Source organism: Gymnoscopelus braueri (assembly GCF_963280865.1).
Source record: "Gymnoscopelus braueri genome assembly, chromosome: 4".
Lineage (NCBI taxonomy): Eukaryota > Metazoa > Chordata > Actinopteri > Myctophiformes > Myctophidae > Gymnoscopelus > Gymnoscopelus braueri.
The window spans coordinates 51652439-51677364 of NC_137605.1; the positions used below are offsets into that span (position 1 = coordinate 51652439).

Sequence of the window (24926 nt, forward strand, 5' to 3'; positions counted from 1 at the left end):
ATTTCTACTTTTGGTACTTTAAGTATATTTTGATACCAATACTTTTGTACTCTTCGAATTCCGCACGTTTACTTGTAACAGAGTATTTCCACATTGCAGTATTGATAGTTTTATTTTAGAAGCTTTTCCACAAATGTCTTCACTGCCATTTGTACATTATCTGACTTTATCTGGAGGAGGAACATGATAATGAAACGGACAAATTAAACCGTTAAGGACTTTTCTTTACAGTATTGTGGGGTATTGGCTCATTGACCTTGCAACAATGACAGAATAAATAATGATAGTAGATAGACATGACAAAAAGTAGGCTCCAATTTCTTTAAGAATAGCACATTCTTTCAATCACATCTGTGTAGTTTCACTGTGTATGACATGTAACGAAATATTAAGAAATATTAGACCTTAATTTTCGAATGTTTAAGCATGTTCTAATTATTTAGGTCTACTTTTACTTTACTTAAAATCTTTTTCTTTTGGAGGCTCTGTTCTGTGTCACTCAAGAGGACTACACGCAAAACCCCGCCCGGTGGGATCTAAACACGGCCCTTCTACCTACAGCAGGGGTCTTCAACGTTTTCAGGCCAAGGACCCCCTAGCTGAGAGAGAGATGAAGCAGGGACCCCCTACTCTATATTGTATAAAATTGTGTTTCAGATTATCTTTTTTTTTTTACTTAGTCTGCTCTTTTTTCCCTCTACACCTATAGCCTCTTTGCCAAAAATAGCCGATCTACAAGCTCTCAACGCCTCGCGGCGCGAGGTGTTGAGAGCTTGTAGATCTGCTATTTTCGGCTAACGTTCCCCTGAGAAAAGGAATTCTAGGATTCAAGTGGTTAATGTAAATAAACTAAATCTTATCACACAAAGATTTGGCGGACCCCCTATAGTAGCTCTGAGGACCCTCAAGGGGTCCCGGACCCCCTGTTGAAGACCCCTGACCTACAGTATTGGTTGACGGTTAAAACCCACCCTTCTGCCTCGTCTGAACATGCCTAAAACATGTTTGCCTTGCGGCCCTTTGGCTCTACCCCCCCTCCCCTAAGGCAAAACAGCCTTATCAAACCACGTGACTTCCATAGGGAATTAATTGAAACGGCCTTGCTTCACGTAACAAGGCATATAGGGCAGCCATAAAACGATTGTTTTAACTGTGTGAGGGAGGCCAAAGTTCATCTGTTCTGCCTCCTGTCGCCTGCTTTTGGGTCCTCCGTACTCATTCCTGACAGTGTGACGACCCCTATACGACGTGTTCATTGCGATGACAAATACAATGAACAATATAACTTCAGCTCTTTGCCAAGTTTTGGCACTCTGCCAATGCAACAGCCCTGCCTTTTTGACATAATTTTGAAGGAGTACCACGACAGATCTAAGAAAGCATGGGTTTAGAAAGGATAATCCGAGGCACTCGAGAAACCCGGTGAGTAGGAAGCTATGCTATCAATCAGTCTTTAAATCAGACTCTAATCGGTCCATATAACAGACAATACAGGGGACAAGACAAAGAACAATTAAGAACAATTAAAACAACAACAAACAAAAACATAAACCCCCCAAAAAATCCTGAAAAGGTGTGCAAATCTTTGAATATATATACATTTTTAACTCAAATATTTGCTTCTGGGGGTCCCTGGAACAAAATATTTTGAGATGGGGGGGAGAAATACATATAATTTTAGGTGGTCCTTGACATGAAAAAGTTTGAGAACCACTGATACAGTATATAGCAAAATAAGTAGAACAAAATAAATAAATAAAATGAGTAGAATCTCCAGAAGCAAAGATTTGAGATGCAAATGTTTGCTTGAAAAAATATATATATTCAAAGATTTGCACACATTTTCATGATTTTCCCAAACATTGCAGGTATACAAGCTCATAGTGCGGCACTCGGTGCCGCGCTATGAGCTTGTAGATCTGTTATTTTTTAATAGCCAAAGTAAGATAATGGTTAAAGTGGTTAAAATCTAAAGTGACGGTTGCTTTTTCAGTCTTAATGGGTTAGAAACTCACTGCACTTTTGATCCCAGCTACACCTGCTTTTTTAATTCACATTCATTAAAGGTTTCCCTGGCCTGCTGGTGAAGTTCCTCCACATGCTCATTCCAGCCCTGCCTGAGTTTGTGAGTTTAAAAAAATCCACCTTATGCGTGTGGAACCCACTTTCCATCTAGACTACTAATTTTGGTCTGTATCCTACTGCAGCATTATGCAAATAATAATATAGCCATACCCATAGCCTGGAGAGACGATTGCTCTACGCCCACTGTGACATAAGCTCTGTGAATGATCTCTCGTCTTCCTCCCACAGTCTCAGTGAGACAGAGATGTTACTGAAGAAGGTTTTCCAGGTTCTGGTCATTCTGGTCAGCCTCCTGACCATACTGTACTACGGGGGTCAACTGAGATGGTGAGTGACCACACCCAAGGGCGTACCGTCATAGAGGCCAATGGGGCCATGGCCCGGTCTGGAAAACTCTGCTCCCCTATTTTTTTATATATATTAAAAAAAAAATCGTCTTTTTTTTCCTCGTGATCTCTGTGGCTGTGCTAAACATGTTCTGCAGGTTTTGGCTCTGCCGTCTGCCCTTATTGAAATGAAGGGTCGCTATGCTGTGTCCCTCGACTCCCTCGTCCTGTGTGCACTAACAGTCACTGCATGCACTGAATACCAGTGGTGGAAAAAGTACTCACATTTTTTACTTAAACAAAAGTATCAATTCTGCGATGTAAAAATACTCTGTTACAAGTAAAAGTAAGGTATTCAAAATGTACTTGAGTAAAAGTAGAAAAGTATTGGTATCAAAATGTATTTAAAGTACCAAAAGTAAAAGTAGGCTACTCATTATGCAGAAGGTCCCATTTCACAAGTTTTCAAATGTGAAAAACAAGTTTTCTAACGCTTGATACTTTTACTTAAGTAAAACATTTGAGGATGGAACACACTGAGGGATGGGTAGAGTGTTGTTAATGTTGTTTTATGGTCATTTAATGAATTAATTAAGCAAAAAAATCGCGCGCGCTTTGCGCGCATATATGCCCGCGACGCAGTGGGTGGGGGGCCGGGGGGAAGGGGGGAGTCATTAAGAATCTTGCCCGGTCCGCGTTAGAACCCACCGTACGCGCCTGACCACACCGCTCTGTCATTCACACATGCAGACACACTGGGAAATCTTGGGTGTTCATTTAAGTCTCACATTTAATGTCAGACTTAAAACGTAATTATATAATTTGAAGGGAATCCCGCTTTCTAAAAAACACCAGAGAAATAAGTAATTATTCTCCAATAATAACAAATATCTCTGTTCTGTCTCTATTATGCTTCCCCGTAAAACATAGCGTTGTTATTCTTTAGTTCCTATCTATTTGTTTCTGTAAGTGTAACTTATATTTTTAGTATGAACTTTGTATCTTTGTCACTTATGTATTCTGAGTTTTTGACTTTCCAAGTAGTGAATACAATGTACATTAGGAGATGTGTACTGTAGGCACACTGTAGAAATGCATAAAGTAAACATACCTAAGTTACCTAACCTAATTCTACTGATCTTTAAAATCAATATTAAAACTGTAGGTTGATACAGTTTCTGTCCAGTGGACGCATGCTATTTTACCTAACAAAAAACGTAATTATTATTGTAATTATTATTGATTTATTTTTGTACTAATAAGAAAAATAAGGAGAGCATTTTGGGAAAACCCTTTTCCCCCAAAAAAAGTATGCACACATACTGTAGTATGAGCCACTACAGTAGTGTTACAGCAGTTTCTAACATTTCAAATGGACATAACTCTGTGACCATTGCTCAGTGCAAATACAGTTGTACCGCCTGAATACCCCACATATCAAATAGAGTAGTACCGTCTGAATACCAGCGCCCACGCATCAAATACAGTGGTACGACCTGAATACCAGCTCCCACACATCAAATAGAGTAGTACCGCCTGAATACCGCTGGGTGACCTACCTTCAAGTGGCACTGTTGAGCAGCCTTGAAATGAATGGGCAGGGATTTAACATTGTTCCTGAGTCTAGTTCATATATAGCTTAATGAAATTAACTCATCAAAGGCACTGCTCATTTCACACTGGGTGTGATTTAATATCCGCCCTCTCTCTTTAACTCTCTGCTGTATTCAAATGTTTTTTGTGTAGTTTTTTGTCTAGTTGATGCAACTACAATAGTATATCTCTCTCTACTTGCTTACCGTATGCCTAAAGTATTACAAATGTGGACGTGGGCGCAGATTTTACAGACCAGTGGTTGGATGAATTTGTTCTCTGTCCCAGAATTACCGTAATAAATTCTGGAGTTATTATTTTACTAACTTGTTAAAGGTTTTGGGATTTATATACAGTAAAGAGCCCCTTTATAGTGATGTTTGAGGTCCTAAGTGGCTGCGCTCAGGTTAAATCTACACAATGAGACATATTAGCTTTTACATAAGTGATGTAAAGATGCAGTGTTTTACTTTTATAGGAATCTTCCAAGGCTACTTCCATCATATGTGGCTCAAGGATGTTCCCTAATAAAAATATGAACACAAAAAAATGCTTACTTATCATAAGTGACTTAATTCGATGTAAATGCTCTCCCTCCAGGTCCATAGAGGCCTACCACCTGGGCTTCTTTGCACCGTGCTCCCACCCATCCCCGGGCCTGAAGCCCAAACACACCAACATGGTTTTCCTGAAGACCCACAAGACGGGCAGCAGCACCATGCAGAACCTGCTGTTCCGCTTTGCAGAGCGCCACAAGCTGACGGTGGCGCTCCCCATAAACAAGTGTGGCCACCTGTTCTGCTACCCAGAGTCCTTCAACACCAGCTTTGTCCACCCTGGCACCCTGCCACCCAACATCATCGCCAGTCACATGCGCTTCAACCACACTGAGGTACAGAATTTTGAAATGCACTTTAACACACGCATCACGGAGCGGTCGGCCCGGCCGTTTCTTAAATGTTGAAGTCAATTAACTTCGCTAGGGAAGCTCTCAGAAGGTTCCCCTTCCCTGACTTTTTCCAAATATTCCATTCAAAAACATTCATATATTAAAAAAAAAAAAAACGAAATATGGTTGATACAATTCCGTACTGGCTGGATCTCCACCGCTCTCCCCCAAGAGGGCATGTCTTCACATCTCAGACCACAAGGAGTTTATCCCCTTGTGCAATTCAGATGACCGCCAAATATCATGCTGTTCTTGGTCGCTGCGCACTGAAAATGGCGAACTCTCTCTCTAAATAGACACTAAAATGCTGCTAACGCCAACCCAAACCCCTAATGTCTAATCACAATACCTCGCTGTATCGGTTGTATTTCGTCTGAGCCACGGTGTGTCTGTGTGCTGCTGCAAACAGCCCAGCCTCTGTGTTTGCCTCATGTGCAGGCATACTTTCCACATTTACAAACATTGCTGACCATTGTAAACTCTGTGCGGGTAACAAATCACTTTCAAGCTTAATGAATTCAACTGACATCAATAGTGTAAGGCAACTATTTCTCTCTCATCAAGCCACATGCTGCACAGTAAAATCGACAGTGTTCATGTATTCATTTTTAACTCATAGTGTAAATTTACAAAGTAATAGTCGGTGAAGGAAGCGCTTCTTATAGACCTGTGTAGGTCTATTCGTGGAGGTGATGCCGTCACATACTTAACTTATGTTTAGGAACCTACAGTATGTAATTCCAGCTCACAGCTACATCGATCACGCTCTTTCATAAGTTGTTTTCATAAGATTTTACACAATGTATGACATTCCCATAATAAGCAGTGCACACAAGTGGAGTACACCTTCCCTCATCATATCTACGCTCTTCAATGAGATATGGGCCTGGGCACATCACACTGGCTGCAGACAGCAGGCATAAACGTAACTTTGAAAAGTGAATCTATGTAGCATAAGGAAACAGTGTTTACTCTGTTGCTACCAGTGGACACTTTTTCCCCCAAAGTATAAACGACTGAACTGTGGGTATTTAATGACGTGGGTGGCCACTGGCCAGGTTTGTGGGAATGCTTTCCTCTCGGACACACGTTCCAAGTTTTATATTAGATTTTTATTTTCTGTCTCTAAGCCAAATGAAGCCTACCTGTGAGGTGTGAGTGGGTTTTAAATGTTGTGTAACCAAAGTGAATTGATATTTAAAAGACAATGCTATGATAGCAGCGATCCAGCTGTGTGGGGGAGATGGTGTTAGCCCATGAGGGAAGACTGATCTCAAGACCGTCTCTGTGGTAGGTCCAGAAACTGCAGTGATGCGAGTGTTAATACATCCAACCTCTCACACGTATGAAGGCACATACATGCACACATGCACACTTCTATTACCGACAGTATTCCGGCCACTCAAAATTGCTGCTTTTACTGTTTAAACATTTTATACAATTTCAGGATTGCTTGCTTGTCTTTCTGATCTGATCTGATCTTGTTAACCTGTCATTACAGTATTAGGTGTGCACAGTGGCAGGTAAAGTTTGTGTTGTGTAAACACCTGTGGTTTTACTGTACATATGATGATAAAACTTATTGTATCTTGCAGGTGCAGAAGCTCATGCCGAACGACACCGCATACATCACTATTCTCCGAGAGCCGGGCTCCATGTTTGAGTCGTTGTTCAATTATTACAAAGAGCGGTGTCAGAGTTTCAAGAATGTTCCCAACGGATCCTTGGAGGCCTTCTTGGAGGAACCCCGGCGGTACTATCACCCGGGCGACGTGTCCGTGGCCGCCCGCAACGCCCTGACCTTCGACCTGGGCGGTGACAAGGACCGGCCGGTGACAGACGCGGCATACGTCCATGACTTCGTGGCAGAGGTGCATCGCTCCTTCTCCCTGGTGATGATCATGGAGTACTTTGACGAGTCGCTGGTTCTCCTCCGCCACCTGCTGGCCTGGGACCTGGACGACATTCTGTATGTCAAGCTCAACATGCGTGCAGCCGGCTCCAAGCAGAGCCTCGCACCGGGCCTCTCCTCCAAGATCCGCTCCTGGAACTCCCTGGACTCACAGCTCTATGACCACTTCAACGCCTCGCTTTGGCGGAAGCTGGAGGCCCTCGGCCCGGCCTGCGTGGCGAAGGAGGTGCGCCTCCTTCAACAGGCCCAGGAGAGGCTGATGCAGAGCTGCTTCGGAGACCAGATGCCGCTGCTCCGCTCAGCAAAGCAGATCAAGAACAAGGAGTTGCGCCCCTGGCAGCCCGGCGCCAACGTGGACATCATGGGCTACGACCTGCAGGCTAACGTCAGCCAGGTCAAGGAGCTCTGCCTCAAGCTGATCATGCCAGAGGTGCAATACTCAAATGTTCTCCTAAGATCTCAGATGCTTCCTGTCTGGAGCTGGACTTGAACCTCCACCGTGGAACCGTATCAACAGGCAGGACCTCCATTTGATACAAAATAATAATAATCATCTCTAGGACTCCAGTTTTTACACTGTAAATCCTGGAATCCGATCAAGGACCCCCAGACGTCCCCAGATTTTTTAATGCTGAATTCCTCCAAGTGAACTTTCGGGCTGTGTGTCCAATCCAAAGAGAAATCAATCAATTTCTCTCTGTCTCTCTGGGCTTTATGAAGTTTATCGTACCATCTGATGAAAGTGTTCTAATTAACACAACTGCTGTTTTGATGACCATTGGCGTGGAATGGCAGACAAGAACATGTCAGCCCATAATAATGCATCCTCAATTCCAGGAATTTTAATGTAAAAATATAGGTATGCAAACAATCAACCAACACATGATCCAGTATCTCTTAGAGCCAATGCTAGATGCTGTCATCTTCCTTGGTATCAAAAACATAGTAATTAGTCCATTTCAAATGTCAAAAACCTAAATAGTTATCTCCTATGAAGTTTTTTTGTTGATTTGTATTCATAATGATGTCCTAGGAAAATGTTGTCTTGGTTGCCCAAAATTGCCATTTGGCCAATTTGCATAATCCAAGAACGCCATGGTGAACCACTTGTCCTAGAATTATGTGTAATATCATTTTTTTTAGGGTTTTCATGTGTGTACAATCCATTTCTGATGTTATATTTTAAATTGCAGGTCAATCTCACCTCAATATCATCTGGCAAGCAGGTGAATTATAGCCTGGTAAACCCCTCCCTCCGGAAATCTCATTTGTATTTGATTTCAGCAGTGAGTCTGGCCTACAGGCCTGTCTGGGCGTTTCTCCACAGTTCATATCATGAACTGTCCTATCAGCGTCATCGCTCAATGTTCTGTGATTGACAGCGAAGCAAGGCCAATCAGGTGGAACCCGAGTGGTTCACACATCAGTAATCAATACACCTTTCATACAAGCTGCTCACTAACATCAAAGACAAACCAATTACTCCTGGTGATAATCACTGCAGCCTTGGATTGCACTAAAGTGGCTTAATTGGACATCAGAGGACCACTTGGACATCAGAGGGCCACCTAGCTGTATTACTCCCGCCCAGCTCCAGCCCAGCTCCAGCCCATCTCCCATACAGGCCTGTAGACCAGACTCCTTCCTGAAATCAAATGCAAATGAGATTTCCGGAGGGGGGGGAGGGGGGGGGGTTACCAGGCTAGGTGAATTAGTCCATGTGACGTTTCTATCTGTTCAATACTAAACGTAGAAATTATCTTTCCGATTGCTTTTATTTTTGTTGATTTGCACTCATATGGGGACCTATAATGATTTTAGCTTGGTTGCCCAAACAGCAACTTTGGGCAACCGGGTCAAAAGTAATAGTTTCGAGGTGGCGTTCAGTGGCCATCTTTGATTATGCAAATTGTAAGAGTTGCCGAACTCTGTTACATTTCAGGATTCAATGTCAAAAATAGCAAAAGTAGCAGATCTACTTTTGTTGATGAGATTGTATTTCTATGCTGAAGTTTTTAGGCTTTGTAGCCTATATAATAGTGGGTTTCAGATAGTTATAATGTTCTCCAAATGCATCGTGTTAACAATACAGCAATGTATTGATATTTATACAAAAGATACTTGTATTTTGTACTTTTGAATACCTGAGTATTTTTTAAAGCATGTACTTTTGAATTCTTCAACTTTCACTTGAAGTTGACAACATATTGAGTATTTATTGAATATTTGTCCAGCAGTATCTATACTTTGACTCAAGTACTTGAGTTTCCCCCAAAAAACAGACAGACTTAGTATGAGTCTCCGGAGGTTACCTACAGAATGAGACAACACTTATTAAAATATGCTCAGTAACAATAAATATTACCGCCCAACTGAGCTTACCGCCCAACTGATGCGTCCCTCACCCAGGAGAATGAGCCTCTGGCCAAACAGGTTCGCCTCAGTTTTAACCCTGGCTGACCAAAGTTTCACCGCAATCAGATTTGTGGCATTTTGTTCAAAACGGGCCACTCATGCAAAGTAAACATACAGTTTTATGCATTGATTGAATATTGATTGAATATTTTATTAGGCAAAAAATGTAAAACAGCACAGTTACATTTAAAATACTTTGTCTAACAGGTCCGTTCATAAAAGTCCTTGCGGACTTGTTTCCAATGAGGGCCTTGGTATTCAATTCATAGGCATATATAGTGGCACCACAGTTCAAATATCATTACAAAATAAACAGCAAAATAAATAAATAAAAATAACACTATGTACAACAAAAAAATAAAAAAGAGGGGAAAAAAAATATGTACAAGAACAGGGGGGGGGAGGGTCTGCTGTCTAACGGGAAAATGGTACTACCTCCTCCTTTGGCCTCCTGAAAGGTGATTTTTTAAGGCTCTTTTAAATGAGCCCAGCGAACTGCATTTTTTGAGGGATGGAGTTAGACTATTCCAATCCTGGGTGGCAGTGCTGTAGAAGGAGAATTTGCCCATGTTTGATTTATGGGTGGGTGGTACCAAATTGTTGTTAACGCTCCCTCTGGTATTGTGACTGTGGGTGTCGCTAACCTTTTGGAGGTATTTACTCAGATATGCGGGAATAGGGGGCATATCGGGCAAATTTGGATTTACAATTTTGAAGGCCAGTCCCATTTTTAGTTGTTTAACCCTGTCTTCCACCCTGAGCCAGCCTAGGCTGGCAAAATGGGTGGGAGAAAGGTGGGTCATGGGCCCCAATCCGAGGAGTAGCCGAATCAGTTTGTTTTGGGAGGTTTGAAGCTTATTAGTCTTCAGTGACACTGAGGTGTTGGAGTACCAGGAGGTGCAAGCATAGTCAAAAAGTGGTTGAATCAGGGCCCCAGAGAGGGTCCTGAGGGCCTGAGGGTTGACAAAAGAGGAAACTCTGCCCATAAATTTGGTTCTCTGGTTTACTCTTTTGACCACCTTTGTAGCCATGCTTTCACCTGTCAGGTATTTGTCAAGAACACAACCCAAATAGGTAATCTCTTCTTTGCTAGAGATAATTGTGTCATCGACTTTGACCTTGTGTCATCGACTTTGACCTTGAAATCATTTACATCCATCTGTCTGAGGGAATGTTTGGTCCCAAAGAGAATGGATTCAGTTTTCCCAAGGTGTAGTGACAGTTTGTTATCGGTAAGCCAAGTACGGATTTTTGAGAGTTCGGAGCTGAGCGCCTCCTCAACTTGCAACTTGTCCTCTCCCGAGATCAGGAGTGCCGAGTCATCAGCGAACAGGAACAATTTGTAGTTACAGGCAGCACTCATGTCGTTAATGTATAGAAGAAACAGTAACGGCCCTAGAATGCTACCCTGAGGAACCCCACAGCTCACCGGGAGGGATGAGGACATGGTTCCGTTGATGTCAACCACTTGTTCTCTTCCCTCCAGGTAAGATCTCATCCAGTTTAGTGATGTGCAGTCAAAACCAATCCCCCTCAGCTTATCGTGTAGAAGTGCAGTTATAGGTAAAAACATAAATCTGCCCGTTATAGCGCCACCATGAGGCTGATTTGAAAATGTTCAAGTGGCATTTCTTCCTCGGCCTGGTTGGAATGTGCGTATACAATTTTACGGAAATCACAAGCCGTGTTCATGATTTGAGGCATTTTGTACATAACGGAGCACTCCTGCAAACTTTGGAAGCCAATCATAGCCAATCAGGATGGAATATGAAAAATCTGAAGGACCCACTTTGTGTAATGACTATAGAGATACTGTGTACTGATTTACATGATGTTTGGACAAAATATGCAGGAGTAGTATGGATTTTTCTTTTGTAAAAGTCGAGCTCCTGGTGCCTCTATAACAGGCCGATCTGAAAGTTTTGGGGCACAGGTTCTGCTCTGGCATCCACGGAGTGTGCATGCACAGTTTCGCTGCGATCGGAGATTAGCTGCTCACAGACAGACACACGGACACACGGACACACACACACACACACACACACACACACACACACACACACACACACACACACACACACACACACACACACACACACACACACACACACACACACACACACACACACACACACACACACACACACACACACACACACACACACACACACGGTCAGCCGGTCACACACACACGGTCACGGTCACACACACACACACACACACACACACACACACACACACACACACACACACACACACACACACACACACACACACACACACACACACACACTCAGACAAGTTAAGCATGTATTCTAAACTAGGGTTTTAGAGTACATGCTGATGACCACCAAATTAATTCACATACAGATGGAGACTATTAGTCTATTCAGACTCAGAGCATACTGTACATTACTCTATACTGCACACTTGTGGTCAAGATTCAAAACAGCAAGCTTGCAGAGACTTGGCTTACAATGATGACATGAAAATGTTATTTAATGTGATTATGACAGTTTGTACATCTGTACAATCAAATATTTGAGTTTTTCTCAGTTTTCAGCCTTGGAAGAGACAATGAAAGGGACAATAACAGATACCCAATGACAGATTTTAGCAGAAACAGATGGATGAGTGAATTGAATGTTTTACTTTGAAGTGCATAGAGCTGACAAATAATGCAAATGCTAAAGCCAACTTAACAAACACAGGGAAGAGGAACTACCTAAATACAGTAAAGAGCTAAGCTGATCAAGGACAAACAAAAACCTCCCTACATTAACAACAGTCTGCCTTTTCTAGTTACTTCTTCTTCTTGCTTCTATATGGGAAATTACGAGCATAAATGAAGCATCAGGAGAGACCTATGCCAGACAGAAATAATTTTCTGTAGATGTGACTACTACTAGGGTTTCTTTCAAATGTTTTTAATTTCACACGTTTTCTTGTATATTTCTATAAAATGATTGTGTTTGCAACATAATGTATGCTACTGTACATGCAACTGTGTTGCTTGCAAAGGGAACAGATCTACAAGCTATCACATGTTATATCACAGCCAGGGCTGTTCTCTAGCTAGTTGTACATCGATTCTCCCATTGAAATGTGAGGGCAATCCAAAGACAAATGCAAAAAGGCTATCTTTTAAAAAAAAGTACATTTGCCAGGACCGGCACCAAGTGATATGAGCTTGTAGATCTGCTATTTTTGAAAAATCGTAAATATTTGTGCAAATCTTAGAAGAATGATGTTGTGGGGACTGCGTTTGCCCCAACTGACACTCAAAGTGACTACTGGCCAATCACAGCACGTCTTTCCCGGGACTTACACAACTCTCATTTCCGCTACAAATCCGCAGTGCACTAACAAAGCTCGCGTAACATACATGTACAGAACAGTTGGATTTTAAAACTATTTTGTTACATAATAAGCATCTACATGTAGCCAATATACTTGTATGTCAAATATGGTCTGAAGAATCAATAGAGAATTCTGGAGAAACCCAGATTATTAAGTGTCACTGACGGTCAGGATTTCTGACTAATAACATTAATAGTTGATGGGAATGGGACACTGATAACTTAGAAAAACAAGGGTATTATGCTTTCAATAAGCAATCCCGTAAAATAAGTAACACAGAGTCAGTCTTAAATAATAATCAGGTTTACTTGAGCTTATTTGCACAGGAGAGACAAGGTGGTACAGCATAAAAATATTCTCTACTGGTAATACAAAATGTTCCCCAATATAACAGACAGTTTATCTTTCATTAAGCCCACCCCACAATATAATATCAACATGAACAGGGACGAAGGCTCATCTCGTGGCAATGTTGTCTGTGCTGAGGCATCAATGATAAACTGTAGCCACAACTTTCATGGGTAAGAAAGAGTAGGCCAGAGAGCAAGGACATCTTATATCGGCAGTTACAGAACTGTCCCCTTCTGAGCAAAATACATCATACTTTATGCAATTATCCAAAATGATACAATACAATAATAATAATCTAATATAGCTGCAAGCAGCGATAAGCGGGGCCAGGGAATAGAGAGAGAGAGAGAGAGAGAGAGAGAGAGAGAGAGAGAGAGAGAGAGAGAGAGAGAGAGAGGAGAGAGAGAGAGAGAGAGAGAGAGAAAGAGAGAGAGAGACTAATGAGGAGTGAGTGAGGGCAGGTGTGATTATGGATTGAGAGGGAATGACAGCAGGTGAGGTGGGTAGATCCAATCCATGGGAATAGGCCAGGTGGACTGTTGCTGTTGCTCACTTTCTAAAAGAACATAATTATGAGAAAGAGAGAGAGAGAGAGAGAGAGAGAGAGAGAGAGAGAGAGAGAGAGAGAGAGAGAGAGAGAGAGAGAGAGAGAGAGAGAGAAAGAGAGAGAGAGAGAGAGAGAGAGAGAGAGAGAGAGAGAGAGAGAGAGAGAGAGAGAGAGAGAGAGAGAGGGAGAGACGGAATAGATTGAAGAGAGAGAGAGAGACGGAATAGATTGAAGAGAGAGAGATAAACGGAATAGATTGAAGAGAAAGAGAGAGAGAGAGAGAGAAACGGAATAGATTGAAGAGAAAGAGAGAGAGAGAAATGGAATAGATTGAAGAGAAAGAGAGAGAGAGAGAAACGGAATAGATTGAAGAGAAAGAGAGAGAGAGACTTGGAAAAGGAATAGATTGAAGAGAGAGAGAGAGACATGGAAACGGAATAGATTGAAGAGAAAGAGAGAGAGAGAGAGAGAGAGAGAGAGAGAGAGAGAGAGAGAGAATCGGAATAGATTGAAGAGAGAGAGAGAGAGAGAGAGAGAGAGAGAGAGAGAGATAGAGAGAAAAGGAATAGATTGAAGAGAAAGAGAGAGAGAGAGAAAACTGAATAGATTGAAGAGAAAGAGAGAGAGAGACTTGGAAAAGGAATAGATTGAAGAGAGAGAGAGAGACATGGAAACGGAATAGATTGAAGAGAGAGAGAGCGAGAGAGACATGGAAACGGAATAGATTGAAGAGAGAGAGAGAGACATGGAAACATAATAGAGAGAGAGAGATGGAAGCAGAACGGATTGAATGGACATCTCAACCTATTGCCATTAACAGGAATCGAACCCTCAACCTTCGGATTGACAGGCTGCAACACTACCTATAGTGCTATAGCTTTGTACAGATTGAGGTTGTCTGTTGAAGATAAAAGTGAACCAGTGAAAGCAGCCGGTTGTGAGATTGTAGATCGGAGAGAGAGACATGGAAACGGAATAGATTGAAGAGATAAGGATAATTCCTTTAACAGGTCTGTTCATGAAAGTCCTTGCGGTCTTGTTTCCAATGAGGGCCTGTGAGCAATTAGGGGTTAAGAGTCTTGCTCAGGGACAAATTTCATTTGCTGGCCTGGCCTGGAATCGTACCTGGGGCAACTAGGGCCTCCGGCTCCCTAGGCTGGCTCACTAACCACTCAGCTATGGCCACCCCTCAAAAGAGAGAGAGAGAGAGAGAGAGACATGGAAACGGAATAGATTGAAGAGGGAGACATGGAAACGGAATAGATTGAAGAGAGAGAGAGAGAGAGAGAGAGAGAGACATGGAAACAGAATAGATTGAAGAGAGAGAGAGACATGGAAACATAATAGATTGAAGAGAGAGAGAGAGATGGAAGCAGAATGGATTGATTGGACATCTCAACCTATTGCCATTAACAGGAATCGAACCCTCAACCTTCGGATTGACAGGCTGCAACACTACCTATAGTGCTATAGCTTTGTCCAGGCTAACGTTGTCTGTTGAAGATAAAAGTGAACCAGTGAAAGCAGTCGATCTACAAGCTCAGAAACACGTTGCTATCTGAAAGGTTTTGAGATTGTAGATCGGCTATTTTCAGAATGAAGTATGTCATACATTGCAAAAACATACCTTCTCAGATAAGCATTTCATGTTATCTTTATCAATTGCATATGTATTCATTAATACAGTCTTGTTGTTTGCTGTACTTTAAATGAAGTCTCCACCAAGTGAGGCTTGAACCGGCAACCTTGCTGTTGTGAAACATTCACTTAAGCGGGAAGCCATTGGACCAACAGACCTGATCCAGTGAAAACGGAGGTCAAACAGATGATACCATTTCACGCAAATAACTGAAAAATCCTGGGTTTAAGTGTTTTTCAAACTGTTATATGACACATTATAACAGTGATAATAAAGCATTATCAATTGATTATAATGGATTATAACTATGAGAAATAATTTGGGATGCATAGCCATTGTTACCAGTTTGGCAGCAATTATGAAGTATTATAACACTTGATACTTATAAGTCATTATAACATGCCTTATAATGTGTTATGGTTATGGTAATAAAGCATTATGAGTATTTATGAGCTCTTATAAATCTGATTATACAGGGTTATGAGAAGATTATAATGCCTTATAAGTATGTTCATGATGCATTGTACACATAGGATGCATAGAAAGTGCTACCCCAATTTCCAATACTTTTACTTCTACTGCACTACAACTCAAAGGCAAATATTATAGGGCTTTTTACTCCACTACAATTGTTTGAAAACTTTAGTTACAAGTTACTTTGTAGATTATGATTATTATTACAAAACATACATTAGCCACTTAATTCAGCCAGCCATTTGAAAATAGCCGATACAAGCTTGTAGATCTGCTATTTTCAAAAGATTTTTATACATTTGAAAACTTGTGAAATGGGACATTCTGCATAATGAGTACTTTCTACTTTTGGTACTTTAAGTACATTTTGATACCAATACCTTTGTACTCTTTGAATTCCACACTTTCACTTGTAACAGAGTATTTCCACATTGCAGTATTGATAGTTTTATTTTAGAAGCTTTTACACCACTGTACAACAGCGGCATTGAAAAATAGCCAAATGTCTTCACTGCCATTTGTACATTATCTGACTTTATCTGGAGGAGGACCATGATAATGAAACGGACACATTAAACCGTTTAAGACTTTTCTGTACAGTATTGCAGGGTTTGGCTCATTGACCTTGCAACAATGAGAGAATAAATAATGATAGTAGATAGACATGACAAAAAGTGGGCTTTTTTAAGAATAGCACATTCTTTCAATCGCATCTGTGTAGTTTCACTGTGTATGACATGTAACGAAATAGTAGAAATATTAGACCTTAATCTTCGAATGTTTAAGCATGTTCTAATTATTTAGTATTCTACTTTTACTTTACTTAAAATCATTTTTCGTTTCAAGGCTCTGTTCTGTGTCACTCACGAGGACTACACGCAAAACCCCGCCCAGTGGGATCTAAACACGGCCCTTCTACCGATGACGATTGCTCTACGCCCACTGTGACATAAGCTCTGTGAATGATATCTCGTCTTCCTCCCACAGTCTCAGTGAGACAGAGATGTTACTGAAGAAGGTTTTCCAGGTTCTGGTGGCTGTCATTCTGGTCAGCCTCCTGACCTACTGTACTATGGGGGTCATCAGAGATGGTGAGTGACCACACCGCTCGCTCCCGCAACGAACAACCTGTCATTCCAGAGGCGTATGCTCATTGGGGCCAACGAGGCCATGGCCCGGTCTGTAAAACCCTGCTCCCCCAGGGGGAAAAACATCAAAAAATCAACATAACAACATTAGCAGCCCCTCACCCTTTAAGTCGCCTTTGTTTTCAAATGGGGCTCATTTGCATTCGGCCGAATTGTTAATGAGTGGCCATTACAAAACCGGTTCTCCATTGCGCAGAGACGAGCACCTCTCCATTCCGAAATGTAATAGAAGAAAAACCGTCGTCCTGAAACACCCTGCCCCGCGTCTAAACCGGCGGCCTCGGTCCGCGAAAGAAAATGGGGCAGTGTGTTTTGGGACGAGCGTTCCGTTTTCCACCCGGTATGGCTCGGTAATTCTCAATAGACTTATCAGCCGTTGTTGTGCGAAGAATCTGGCCCGGTCAACGTTAGAACCCACCATACGCCAGTGTGTCATTCACACATGATGCAGACACACTGTAATATCTTGGGTGTTCATTAACTCTCACATTTAACCACTTTCAACCTGGCTTCCTTAATTTGGTAATATCTTTAAGTGGAACTTTCCCAAATTGCCAAAAATACCCAAACTAGGTCACCCGTCACATTGCAACACACTTGTAGATCTGCTTTTTTTGCTATCCACCATACGGCAAAGTATATATGGCACACACATGGGCGCGCGCACACACACACACACACACACACACACACACACACACACACACACACACACACACACACACACACACACACACACACACACACACAGTGATGCTGCAAGCCCCACGCATCAAACAAACCATCGCAGCGTCTACGGGACGCATGCTACGTTATGCTGCTATGTTATGCTGCTATGTTATGAACAAATCCAGCACTTACAATGTGGGACATTTCCACACTAATATTACACCCAGGCCAGAGCCAACGTGAAAGTGGAGCGGGACTTGTCTCCTTCTCCCCAGAGTGGCTGCGTCTCTCTACAGGCAGAGAGGAGCTGGCTATGTGTATTTATAGTTCGACGAACGGTCGTGTTGAGCAGCAAAACTCTGTGAGTGAGTTGATTCACTGTAAATTATTACAGCGAATAACAAAAACACCAGATTAATAAATAATTATTCTCCAATAATAACAAATATCTCTGTTCCGTCTCTATTATGATTCCCCCTGAAACATAGCATTGTTATTCTTTAGTTCCTATCTATTTGTTTCTGTAAGTGTAACTTATATTTTTCCCATTATTAGTATCAACTTTGTATCTTTGTCACTTCTGTATTCTGAGTTTTTGACTTTCCAAGTAGTGAATACAATGTACATTAGGAGATGTGTACTGTAGGCACACTGTAGAAATGCATAAAGTAGACAAACCTAAGTTACCTAACCTAATTCTACTGGACTTTAAAATTGAGGTCCCAAGTGGCTGCGCTCAGGTTAAAGTATCTACACACCATGCATTTAAAAAAACAATTTAATATTTAATATATTGTTTATGTCCCTCAAACGTTTTTCTTGGGATAAAAGAGAGGTAGGGTCCAAAAACACACAAAAAAGAAGGAAAAGTTCAAATTCATGGTGTAGTCCCTTTAAATCTACACAATGAGACATATTAGCTTTCACTTAAGTGTTGTCAAGATGAAGTGTTTTACTTTTATAGGAATCTTCCAAGGCTCCTTCCATCATATGTGGCTCAAAGATGTTCCCTAATAAAAATATGAACACAAAAAATGCTTACTTATTATAAGTGACTTAATTCGATGTAAATGCTCTCCCTCCAGGTCCATAGAGGCCTTCCACCTGGGTTTCTTTGCACCGTGCTCCCACCCATCCCTGGGCCTGAAGCCCAAACACACCAATGTGGTTTTCCTGAAGACCCACAAGACGGGCAGCAGCACCATGCAGAACCTGCTGTTCCGCTTTGCAGAGCGCCACAACCTGACTGTGGCGCTCCCCATAAACAAGTGTGGCCACCAGTTCTGCTACCCACAGTCCTTCAACACCAGCTTCGTCCACCCAGGCACCCTGCCACCCAACATCATCGCCAGTCACATGCGCTTCAACCACGCTGAGGTGCTGAACTTTGAAATGTACTTTAACACAGAACAGAAGTCAATTAACTTCGCTAGGGAAGCTCTCAGAAGGTTCCCCTTCCCTGACCTTTTCCAAATATTCCATTCAAAAACATTCATATATATAATTTTAAAAAAGAACAAAATATGGTTTCCGTACTGGCTGGATCTCCACCGCTCTCCCCCAAGAGGGCATGTCTTCACATCTCAGACCACAAGGAGTTTATCCCCTTGTGCAATTCCGATGACCGCCAAATATCGTGCTCTACTTGGTCGCTGCGCACTGAAAATGGCGAACTCTCTCTCTAAATAAACACTAAAATGCTGCTAACGCCAACCCAAACCCCTAATGTCTAATCACAATACCTCGCTGTATCGGTTGTGTTTAGTCTCAGTGTCTGTGTGCTGCCGCAAACAGCACAGCCTCTATGTGTGGCTCACGTGCAGGCATACTTTCCACATTTACAAACATTGCTGACCATTGTAAACTTTCTGCGGGTAACAAATCGCTTTCAAGCTTAATGTATTCAACTGACATCAAAAGTGTAAGGCAACTCTTTCTCTCTCTCATCAAGCCACATGCTGCACAGTAAAATCTACAGTGTTCATGTATCCATTTTTAACTCATAGTGTAAATGTAACCATTTTACCAAGTAATAGTCGGTGAAGGAAGCGCTTCTTATAGACCTGTATAGGTCTATTCGTGGAGGTGATGCCGTCACATACATAACTACAGCGATCAAGCTCTTTCATAAGTTGTTTTCATAAGATTTTACACAATGTATCACATTCCCATAATAAGCAGTGCACACAAGTGGAGTACACCTTCCCTCATCATATCTACGCTCTTCAATGAGATATGGGCCTGGGCACATCACACTGGCTGCAGACAGCAGGCATAAACGTAACTTTGAAAAGTGAATCTATGTAGCACAAGGAAACTATGTTGCTACCAGTGGACACTTTTTTTCCAAAGTATAAACGACTGAACTGTGGGTATTTAATGACGTGGGTGGCCACTGGCCAGGTTTGTGGGAATGCTTTCCTCTCGGACACACGTTCCAAGTTTTATATTCGATTTTTCTTTTCTGTCTCTAAGCCAAATGAAGCCTACCTGTGAGGTGTGAGTGGGTTTTAAATGTTGTGTAACCAAAGTGAATTGATATTTAAAAGACAATGCTATGATAGCAGCGATCCAGCTGTGTGGGGGAGATGGTGTTAGCCCATGAGGGAAGACTGATCTCAAGACCGTTTCTGGTTTCCGTTAGGTCGACAAACTGCAGTGATGCGAGTGTTAATACATCCAACCTCTCACACGTATGAAGGCACATACATGCACACATGCACACTTCTATTAATGACGGCCACCCAAAATGGCTGCTTTTACTGTTTAAACTGTTTCATTTTATACAATTTCAGGATTGCTGCTCTTGTCTTTCTGATCGGATCTGATCTTAACCTGTTAACCTGTCATTACAGTATTAGGTGTGCACAGTGGCAGGCAAAGTTTGTGTTGTGTAAACACCTGTGGTTTTACTGTACATATGATGATAAAACCTCTTGTATCTTGCAGGTGCGGAGGCTCATGCCGAACGACACCACATACATCACTATTCTCCGAGAGCCGGGCTCCATGTTTGAGTCGTTGTTCACTTATTACAAAGAGCGGTGTCAGAGTTTCACGAATGTTACCAACGGATCCTTGGAGGCCTTCTTGGAGGAACCCCAGCGGTACTACCACCCGGACGAAGTGCATGCCCCCGCCCGCAACCCCCTGACCTTCGACCTGGGCGGTGACAAGGACCGGCCGGTGACAGACGCGGCATACGTCCATGACTTCGTGGGAGAGGTGGATCGCTCCTTCTCCCTGGTGATGATCATGGAGTACTTTGACGAGTCGCTGGTTCTCCTCCGCCACCTGCTGTCCTGGGACCTGGACGACATTCTGTATGTCAAGCTCAACATGCGCGCAGCCGGCTCCAAGCAGAGCCTCACACCGGGCCTCTCCGCCAAGATCCGCGCCTGGAACTCCCTGGACTCACAGCTCTATGACCACTTCAACGCCTCGCTTTGGTGGAAGCTGGAGGCCCTCGGCCCGGTCTGCGTGGCGAAGGAGGTGCGCCTCCTTCAACAGGCCCAGGAAAGGCTGATGCAGAGCTGCTTTGGAGGCCAGATGCCGCTGCTCCGCTCAGCAAAGCAGATCAAGAACAAGGAGTTGCGCCCCTGGCAGCCCGGCGCCAACGTGGACATCATGGGCTACGACCTGCAGGCTAACGTCAGCCATGTCAAGGAGCTCTGCCTCAAGCTGATCATGCCAGAGGTGCAATACTCAAATGTTCTCCTAAGATCTCAGACACGTCCTGTCTGGAGCTGGACTTGAACCTCCACCTGTGGAACCGTATCAAGAGGCAGGACCCCCATTTGATACAAAATAATAATAATCATCTCTAGGACTCCAGTTTTTACACTATAAAATCCTGGAATCCGATCAAGGACCCCCAGGCGTCCCCAGATGTTTTTTATGCTGAATTCCTCCAAGTGAACTGTTGGGCTGTGTGTCCAATCCAAAGACAAATCAGCCAGATCTTTTTTTCTCTCTCTCTCTGGGCTTTATAAAGATTATCGTACCATCTGACGAAAGTGTTCTAATTAACACAACGGCTGTTTTGATGAACATTGGCGTGGAATGGCAGACAAGAACATGTCAGCTCATAACAATTCATCAATTCCAGGAATTTTAATGTACAAATACATGTATGCAAATCAATCAACCAACACTTAGAGCCGTTTCACACTCAGGTCCCGGGTGCGCACTCCAGACCGCTTGGCTAGTGTGAATGTAGCGAATCGTCTCCAGAAACGGGTAACCGTTCCGTTCCCGAAACCACCTCCGGAGGCAGTTTCGGATCCGGATCATGCGTTTTCGGGTACGGTACGCTGCAATGTGAAAGCAAGCGTACCATTAGACGGAAGTGGCCCGCTATTTGGAATAGGTGACGGTATATAAACTCGACAAAAACAGCCAACAAAAACACTGCTCTTCTAGCCGGTGCTACTGAATGAATGAAAACGCCCCAGAATGCATTGCGCACTTAAGGTGGGCAGGTGCAGATTACTCTTAAGGTGGAACATAACAATTGAAATAATAATGAACTTATATGATGGGAGCCTTTCTAACAATTTTACTCATTCAATTCTGAACCGATTCTTAAAATTTAAAATTCTCTATTAGCTGTGAAGGGCCTTCTTTCATGTCTATCAGTCATGAAACATTGGCGGGTCTCCATCGCGAGCAGCGCATATAGTATATCTTGTGGGTATCTTGTGGAGTTTCAGCTACTGTGCATCCCAGAAATATATAGCTTATAAGGCTTTGTAATTTGAAATTTGTAAGTAAATATGGTAACTCATTTAGAGGCCTACGTAGGTTTATAGTTTCCCAAGGACTATAGCCGTTTCACTCATGATGCAATTTCTCTTTCATAACAGATACATACATGTGCCAGATAATCCCCACACCAAGAGAGTCAAAAAAGAAAAGACGTTGGATTGATGTACTTTATTTAGACATGAGACATGAGAAACAGTACATGGAAGTACAATTCACAATACAAGGTTTCAGTCATTCAGTCGGACTTCACTGTATAGGCTACTATAGTTGCCTTTTCATAGTAGAGATTACACCTGCCTAGTAGCTTGAAAAAAAGAAAAACTGTCTGTCATCGATTCTGCGCCCGGAGTCTCAGATGCAAGTACGCTGTGAAACAAAATGTGTGTCGCAAGCTTTCTTCCATTTGACGGTGTCAGGTTAAGGAGAATCAGCCTCTCACCGAAACGGGTTGGCCTCAGTTTTAACCAAGGGCCCAGCTTCCGGCTTTGAAATTTAGTCTCTATAGGAAGTAAAAGTTCATATAAAATGCCTGTAGGTTCGCTGTTTTAGTAATTTTTCTCCATTCAAGTGGGTGGGTTTTTGACGAACTATAGACTTAGAAACCAATGGCGTCACTTTGTCCATTTGTCCATTCTTTTTACTGCCTATCTACCTACTCTCTCCTCTCTCCTCTCCTCTCCTCTCCTCTCCTCTCCTCTCCTCGTTGAGTGGACATGTGCGTTGTGCGCCCGGCTAGGTTTCGTTTGTGTTTAAACTTCGTTGCGCGCGGTATTGCGCACCGAAAATAGCTGATCTACAAGCTCACAACGCGTTGCGCTGCGACGCGTTGTGAGCTTGTAAATCGGCTATAATTCTGTGCGCGCACTGCGCGGCACAGCGTTCAATTAAAGGGATATTTCACTTTCAAAAAAACCTTTGGTATTTTTGTCATCTACTCAGGCCTTTGTGAGCCCCCCAGACAGTTTTTAAGTTGTTCAATTCAGTATTTAGATATTTGATATTCATTTTATCAGACACGTCCCCTTCCTATACAAACCCATTGTAACTTCAAACTCCATTTTAACCTTTAAATTAATTAAGTTAGAATCATCGAAAACACCCGTCCTTGGTTCTGGTGACTCACCCTGCCCTCCTAATGCGTGAAGGGGCCGTGTTTTTCCAATTATGTTTTTCATTTATTTTTATTAAATAATTTGATTTTTTTTTTTTTTTTTTTCAAAATAAATATAAAAAATAAATGAAACAAGTAATTGAAAAAACACACCCCCCTCGCGTATTAGGGTGGCGGTATGAGACACCAGAACCAAGGACGGGTGTTTTTGATGAATCTAACATGGTTAAAATGGAGTTTGAAGTTACAATGGGTTTGTATAGGAAGAGGGCGTGTCTGATAAAATGAATATCAAATATCTAAATACTGAATAGAGCAACTTAAAAACTGTCTGGGGGGCTCTCAAAGGCCTGAGTAGATGATACAATGACCAAAAGTTTTTTTGAAAGTGAAATAACCCTTTAAGTAAGCTTTACTGGAGATGCAGCGTAGGTGGCATGGATTTCTACAGAGGGCAATTCTTTCAACATAAAATGCTACATTCAGGTTCAGGAGAGTAAGAAAGGGGCAATTCTCTTGAATGCTGCCTCCTAGTAGTGCATGGAGATGGGGCATTTGCATTTTTTTCCCACCATAGTAAATGCTGCATCCATGGTCTGTAGAGAGGGCACTTTTTACCCACAGACGAAAGGGCGGGGGCTCAAGCCCCCTTTGATGTCTATGTGTGCATGTGCATGAGCACTGAGCAGGATGCAGAACAAGCCTGCGCCTCAAACACCTCAGAGGACACTGCATCATAAGTGATAAGATATGGACAATGGTAAGAAAAACGCATTCAATTAGTTGTCGCTCCACTTTAATGCATCAAAATGTATACAGTCTGCTGTAGGTGGTAGTCATTCATTAGTGCATATTACTAAGAAGTCACACCATGACATGCCTGTGAGTCCCAACTGTGCTTTTATTTGGTAGTGATTAAGTGTGACTCTCCTTTAGCTTGTACATACCATCTCCACCTGCTGCCTTATGAGATAGGGACTGTCTTCCTAAAAGAACATGCACACACCTGCACAGGATGCTAATGTTCTAAACATCCTGTATACTACAATCACATGCGCTATCTATATGTAAATATTGTGTTTCTGTTTATATAACCTGTTTCTACAGCCAATCTACAAGCTCACACACAACGTGTTGCATCAGTTATTTTCAGAAAAGAGATTTGATGTAGGCTACATGGGAAAATGGAGGGGGCCAGTGGCGTAGACACACCTTTTTTCGCATGGCTTTTCAGATCAAAAGGGCCCCCGGTACCGTTTTGTCAACGGGGGGGGGGGACGGGTTTAGCGCTCCTTCAGCAGCCACTGCTTCTAAACTTTCACTTCCTCCATGCCGTTTGGTGCTAAGAGGAACAAAAAAATAAAAAAACGCTTGCCAGCAGGGGGCCCCTTTGCAGTGAAATCCCTCGTATGGTTTCTCATAACCCAGCAACCCTATGTAAGCTACGCCACTGGAGGGGGCTATGTGTACACAGTATAGGGTCTAAGTGGTTATTGTTTGTACCTCTGTACAATAAAATGTTTTCCAATACTAATGACTACTGTTTAATAACTTGTCAAAGCAGAACACTAAGTTGCTGA

The 24926-nt window shown here is 42.5% G+C and overlaps 2 protein-coding genes across 2 annotated transcripts; both read left to right on the forward strand.

Annotated features, from left to right (window-relative positions):
• Positions 1–1381: 1381 nt before the first annotated feature.
• LOC308083639 (galactose-3-O-sulfotransferase 3-like) lies at positions 1382–7358 on the forward strand (the record flags this gene model as incomplete). Its single annotated transcript, XM_080425954.1, has 4 exons — positions 1382–1422; positions 2314–2412; positions 4605–4896; positions 6549–7358. The coding sequence occupies 4 exons, from the start codon at positions 1382–1384 to the stop codon at positions 7353–7355; spliced, it is 1239 nt and encodes a 412-aa protein (XP_080282080.1). The 3' UTR covers positions 7356–7358.
• Positions 7359–13157: 5799 nt separating this feature from the next.
• Positions 13158–21356, forward strand: LOC308083640 (galactose-3-O-sulfotransferase 3-like; the record flags this gene model as incomplete). The annotated part of the gene is made up of 4 exons (XM_080425955.1): positions 13158–13161; positions 16649–16742; positions 18554–18845; positions 20418–21356. The coding sequence occupies 4 exons, from the start codon at positions 13158–13160 to the stop codon at positions 21222–21224; spliced, it is 1197 nt and encodes a 398-aa protein (XP_080282081.1). The 3' UTR covers positions 21225–21356.
• Positions 21357–24926: the final 3570 nt, after the last annotated feature.